Below are 6,660 nucleotides of genomic sequence, written 5' to 3'. Positions count from 1 at the left end.
GACTCTTCACAGGTTAAACTGTAAATGCTGTTAGTTCTTTTCTAGATTTTGAGTTTTTGAGGATGAAATAACATTCATTTTTTTTATTGCCAGTATTCATCTCACTGCCCATTTTCAGTGAGTAGTATATAGTAATTGTTCAATAGATGTTGATGGACCATGCCATATATGGCTATGATAGAGCTGTACTTTTTGCATTCATTCACATATGAAGTTCTGTCTTTAAATGGACACTTGTGATTCATATTTACTTTTAGAATTGTAGTTAGAGCATACTCATACATATACTGTAATCTTTGTTTTTCACTTATATTTTAGGAGGGCCAAACATGTGGGCTATTACCTCTGAAGAACGAACTAAGCATGACAAGCAGTTTGATAACCTCAAACCTTCAGGAGGGTACATAACAGGTTGGTTTATTCTTTTTTTGTATTTTATTTATGAATGACACTCCCTTTTCATATATTTTACAAGTAGTTTTAATGTGACTGCCATCAGACTTGGCATTATTAAAGTAATACAGTTCACATCAGAATTTTAGAATTAGAAAAGTACTGGTTTATTTTTCCTGGAGCGATCTTAATTTGGGATTTTAGATTTGGCATATGGAAAATCTTTTTCAGAATCCCAGATGATAGTCAGGAATTTTAGTTTATTTATGCAGTTTCACATTTTAACATTAAGTCTAAAAATCTTCAGTTTCTTTCATAAGGAAATTGACACTTTTGTTTTTAAAACAAATTTATTAATGTGCTATTAATATATTGTGGCACAATACCTCAATCATTTGACTGCTAACCAGAAGGTTGGTGGTTCAAACCCTCCAGCCGCTCCATGGAAGGAAAACGAGGCAATCTACTTCCGTAAGGATTTACCACCTTGGAACCCAATGGGGATTGCTATGAGTAGAAACCAACTCAATGGCAGGGGCTTTAGCTTTGGTTTTTAATGTGTGTTTTGCCAATTACTGGTATAATGGTCAGTATTACTTATATAGTAGAAATACACATCAAATCCATTTCCTAGAAAGTAATCTAGAAATTTTTCCTGGAATCTGTTCTCATAATGCTAGCCCTCTCTATTTGAACTACGCTAAGCACTGATTGTTAACAGTAGCCCTTGTTTTGTAGAAAGAGCAAATCAAAAAAGGATTGATTTAAGTATCTTTTCATATTTTTTTCTATAAATGAAACTTACTTTTTGTTCCAGAGCACTTTAGTGCTTCATTTACAGTACAGGCAATCCTGGGTTATGAACAAGATCTAAGTGTGTCTTTAAGTCTAATTTGTTGGTAAGTGAGAATAGGTGTGTATCATTCTTACTTAGCCTTACTTTAGTGCAAGAAAAGACTTGGAAGCCTGTGATAGTTAAATTTGTATGTCAACTTGGCTGGGCCTGGTTGAGTGGCTGGGCAATTGGTGGTAGTTATTCCCCATGATGAGACTGGCAATCAACTCCATGGTAGGATCTACCACAAGCAGATAAATAGCTACCTTTGGGATGTGGTCTGCTTCCTGTATATAAGGAGAAGCATGGGGGATAGTCTCTAGCTTGTGGCATGCTTGGACCCTGCATGTAGCCATGTCGTTGTTCAGCAGCCTGCCATCCTCTGCCAACCTTAGGACTTACAATGGACTTGAATTAATGCCCTGCCTTGTGGTTTCATAACGTCGGAACTGTGCCTTTTTACTTGTCAACCTTGGGCTTGTCAGCCTCAGCAGCCAGCAACTGTCTGAGTAAAGAAATGCCTCTAGCTCCAGTGAGCTGGGAGCAGGAGGCAGAGCTGGACCCCAAGGTTGAGGGGCTTTCACCCAGTCCCTAGAGCCTGGCACTTTGAACTTGGACTTTAAGCCTCCTGCAGCTATAGCAAGTGAAGGGGATTGTGATAAAGAATTTATTGCAAGTAAGGATTGGTTCAGTTGTTTTAAAGGAAAGACTGATTTACATAACATTAAAGGGCAAGATGAGGAAGGTCTATGAAAGAAGGGAAGGCCTTTGACGAGATGAATTGACATGGTGGCTGCAACAGTGGGCTCAAGTATAGCAAGGATCATGGAGCTGGCTCAGGATTGGGCGGTGTTTCGTTCTGCTGTGCATGGGGTCGCTATGAGTCGGAAACTATTTGATGACACCTAACAACAACAACAACAAAAGGGCAAATAGGAGTTGCCCATACTCCAGGGGGGACTTACTGTAGTAGTAACTATAATGGCCAACATTCACTGAATCTGTACTATATGTGAGAGACTGTGCTATATACAGCATCCCATTTAAGCTTCACAATAACCCTGTGAGATAGACATTATTGTTGTCTACCTTTAAGGATGGTGAAACTGGGTCTTAGAGATGTTAGATAATTTGCTTAAGATCGTAAAGTAGGTAGTGTTTGATTTGGGCTCTGAAACTCTTTAGGAATCTACCCTGTTAACCTCAGTAAACCAAAACCAAACCAGTTCCCCTAGAGTTGATTCTGACTCATGGTGACCCCATATGTGCAGAACTGTGCTTCATAAAGTTTTCAAGACTGTGACCTTTTGGGAGCAGATCGTAAGGCCTTTCTTTCGAGGCACCTCTAAGGTAGTAGTTGAGTGATTAACTGTTTGCACCACTTAGGGACATTAACCCGACCTACTGATGTCAAGTCGATTCTGATTCATAGTGACCCTGTAGGACAGAGTACAAATGCCCCAGAAGGTTTCCAAGGCTGTAAATCTTAACAAACACATACTGCCACATCTTTTTCCCAATGAATGGCTGGTGGGTTCGTACTGCTCCTCTCAGTTAACAGCCGAGCACTTAACCACTGTGCCACCAGTGCTCTTTGGGACATTAACCACTATAGTTTAATATTATTTGTATTTCTATAGTAACAACTTCTTTACCTAATGTCAGGGCTGGGCTTTGATTGCCCTAAAACAAAAAGACCAAGCCTATTGCTATGGAGTTGGCTCATGAAGATCCCATGTGTTACAGAATAGAACTGCTCCATAGGGTTTTCTGAGCTATAATCTTTAAAGAAGTAGATTAACAGGCCTGCCTCTTGTAGCACTGCTGGGTAGGTTTGAACTGCCGATCTTAGGTTAGCGGCTGAGCCTGAATAGTTTGGGACATCAAGGTATCTTTTGATTGCCCTATCTTACAAGCTTGACTGCTAACCAGGAGGCTGGCGGTTCAAACCCACCAGCCACTCCTCAGAAGGAAGGTTCAGAAACCCAAGGAGGGGTCGCTGTGAGTCAGATCCGACTTGACGGCACATAACAACAACAACAAATCTTACAAGTTAATAAGTTACCTGTCATTGTTTCATGGAATGGCAAAAGACCCGAGATTCTTGAGGGAGAGACAAAGGGCTTTATTATTCCTGGCACAGCTAGCAACTTTAGTATTGTCATATTTCTTTCTGATCCCCTTTTTCCCTAAGCCCTTTGGGGGTGACAGAGCCCAGTAGGATGTTATACAGAGTGGTTGTATTACAGGAAAGGAACACTAAGCTTAAGGGAACTTGCCATTTTGTAGCAAGCAGTAAGCAGGTTTGCTTCTTGTCCCCGAGGGGAGACATTACCTCATTCCCCTAGATTGCTTGCTGCAAACTCAACTCTGAGACCTGGTTCAGGTAGAGTGCAGTTAGAGTCTTACATTCTTGGCCTGCCAGCAAGATACATAGCAGTGTGAAAGCTCCATTGAGGACTGCCTCTCTCATTATCGGGCACTTTTTATATAGGACTCTTCTAGAAACAAGTGCTCTCTGTAATGGGATTTTAACTATAACTTTTATTTAATAGGAATATTATCAAATAAAACCTAATTATTGTGGGAAAACTAAGATTCGTAATGTGATCTTTAATCACTGTCTGATGTGTATTATGTAGTTTGTGACTTTTGTTGTTTTAAAGCATCTGGACCTTATTAGAAATGTAAATATTTTAATATGTATTTCTATTTCATTTATCCTTTGAATTAAAACTTTAATAGAAATCAACAACATATGCCTGTGATTATCATTAATAGGTATTGGAGTAATTCCATTTACTAATGTGATGCTTGATTTTTGTTTCTGTACCTTCAGGTGATCAAGCACGTACCTTTTTCTTACAATCAGGCCTGCCAGCTCCAGTTTTAGCTGAAATATGGTAAAGTGTTGTCTTTTCTAGATGAACTTAAAGTGTTAACAGAAAGTTGTTTTTTTGTTGTAGTCCATTGCTCTTAAGTAAGAGGATTTCTTTGTGTAAATTTTATTGAGTAAATGACTGAAAATAATTGGGGTTTTGTTCTGTAGGACAAATTTCCAATTACCTTAGAATTTCTAAGGAAAGGGGTGTATACATACCTATAGAGTCACATTTCTTTAGAGTTTCAAAATCGTCCGTTATTTTTTAATTGTTTCATTTATTTCTTCATCCATAAACCCCAATTGTCCCCTTCTTCCCCTGCTCCTACCTTAAAAAATTAATCTCTGTAAATCTGGGGTTTTACTTTTTAATAGAGTCACAATAAATAACAAATAACATCTGTCTTACACATGAAATATCCTCATTCCTGGCAAACTGCCAGATACCTAGCAAGCATTCAACAAATATTTAAACAAAATAATTAAATTTAGAATTATGTTCTTGAATAATATTGTCACATTTACACTGGTGGAGTTCAACCAAGGGTCTCTAAATTCTGTATGAACTTAAAACAAGCAAACAAAAAAACCACACTCACTGCTGTCAAGTCGATTTGACTCATAGCAACCCCTCCTTGGGTTTCCAAGGCAGTATCTCTATGGAAGTAGATTGCCCAGTCTTCCTTCCAAGGAGTGGCTGGTGGGTTTGAACTGCCAACCTTCTGGTTAGCGGTCACATGCCTTAGGCATTACGCCACTAGAGTGCCATCTCTGTCCAGTATCTCTTAATGTACTTGTGTTAGCCATTTGTTCCTGGTGTATATACATGTGTGTGTGCCTGTGTATAGGGCTTTTTTTCTTTTCACTTGATGATCAGCATATGAATGCTCTGTCATTATTTCTTTTATGAACCCCAAAAGTTATGTTGGTTTTCTTACATCACCTCCACATACCAGTCTACCCACTTCCTTCCCCTTTTAGGGCTTTATCAGACCTGAACAAGGATGGAAAGATGGATCAGCAAGAGTTCTCCATAGCTATGAAACTCATCAAGCTAAAGCTTCAAGGCCAACAGTTGCCCGTGGTTCTCCCTCCTGTTATGAAGCAACCCCCTATGTTTTCTCCCTTAATTTCTGCTCGTTTTGGTATGTATTTAGTGCTTTAATTTGCTGTATTTGATAGTTCAGCTTGCTACATTTGATAGTTAAATAATATTAGGTGTAGTATTTGGAGATTAGGAAAGGATTTGTTAGCACAAAATAACAATCCAGACTGCAAGTTAATTTTCATATCTGAGATAAAAGAAACATTAAATTCACTATTATAGCTAGAGTGTCTATGGATCTCCATATTCCAGGGACAGCCCTGTAATATTGCTAAACTTTCTTCTGTCCTGTTGTCTGTTTTAGTTACTGTCCCTTTTCACAGCTCCCAGTTGGATGATAAATTATATGGTCACGCTAGTTGTAGCTGATCCAAAATATCATTCTTTATTTTCTTCATGCTCTGTATGAGTAATATTAGAAAAAAATTGAACAATTTAAACACACCAGAAATGAGGTAATTTTAAGTTATATTAAAATTGAAATTTCTTTAAGTTAAAGCCTTATTAGCCAGCTAAATTTAGGGTCAAAGATTGTTGACTTTGTGCTAATTAATTTACATACTCGTCAGAGACAGTCAGTGGTATGTTTTCCATTAATTTTGATTAGCCAACTTCTTATTAATTAACCTATTTGTGAGAAGCACTTGCTTTGAATAGAATGTTCAAGTAGGTATCCCTATGTAACTGAACAGAAGGCTGGAGGTTCAAACCTACCAGCCACTCCTTGGAAGGAAGATGGGGCAATCTACTTCCGTAGTGATACTGCCTCAGAAACCCAAGGAAGGATCGCTGTGAGTCGGGTCCGACTCGACAGCACATGACAACAACAACAGCAGCATGTAACTGAAATATGTTTCTTCATGCCAGCTATTAAAATACTAAATTATTTTACTGTTAAGTGTGCTTTAAAAATACCAAATCATTGTGTGACTATACTTATGTGCTCTTGTTAGTATTCTGCAGTTAATAAATTAATAAATGTCTTTATGTTTCTTTTAAACAGTTGTCTTTGAATTCATATCTTATTTTCACGAAATACAAAATTTTTGTAGCACATTTTCTTTTTATAAGTAATGTACATGCATTAATGGATCTCCTAAACTATGTAGTAATTAGAACATTATTTTTTTTTTCAGTTTGAGTGTGTGTGCTTACATGCACATACACATGTGTTAACTAACTTAGCAGCATCCTTACAAAAAACCCCACCTTTGATCATTTAATGCATTTTCTTTGAGGACCCTGATCTTTAATTGGAAAAGGCTACTTAGTGTTATTCATGATGAGAGAAGAAAATTTCCAACTCAGACATTTTCTAGGTTCACATAGATCAAAATATTGGTGGTAAAATCAGTACTTTGTTGTTGTTGTTGTTGTTAAGTGCCGTCGAGTCGTTTCCGACTCATAGCGACCCCATGCACAGCAGAACGAAACACTGCCCGATCC

At 38.0% G+C, this 6,660-nt stretch overlaps 1 protein-coding gene across 1 annotated transcript in view; it reads left to right on the top strand.

Moving 5' to 3' along the window:
• The first annotated feature begins 293 nt into the window (after nt 1–293).
• ITSN2 (intersectin 2) overlaps nt 294–6,660 on the top strand; it is a 158,468-nt gene continuing 152,101 nt past the window's right edge. Inside the window, exons 1-3 of the mRNA XM_007939272.2 lie at nt 294–411; nt 4,068–4,131; nt 5,091–5,254. Of these exons, the coding sequence (XP_007937463.2) occupies nt 330–411; nt 4,068–4,131; nt 5,091–5,254 (310 nt within the window). The 5' untranslated portion in view covers nt 294–329. The remainder of the gene's footprint in view (nt 412–4,067; nt 4,132–5,090; nt 5,255–6,660) is intronic.

This window comes from Orycteropus afer, unplaced genomic scaffold (genome assembly GCF_000298275.1).
Source record: "Orycteropus afer afer isolate SDZICR_OR568_19922 unplaced genomic scaffold, OryAfe1.0 scaffold00058, whole genome shotgun sequence".
In the NCBI taxonomy this organism is placed as follows: Eukaryota; Metazoa; Chordata; class Mammalia; order Tubulidentata; family Orycteropodidae; genus Orycteropus; species Orycteropus afer.
Note: the sequence above shows the minus strand (reverse complement) of the source record. Positions and strands in the feature narration are given on the sequence as shown.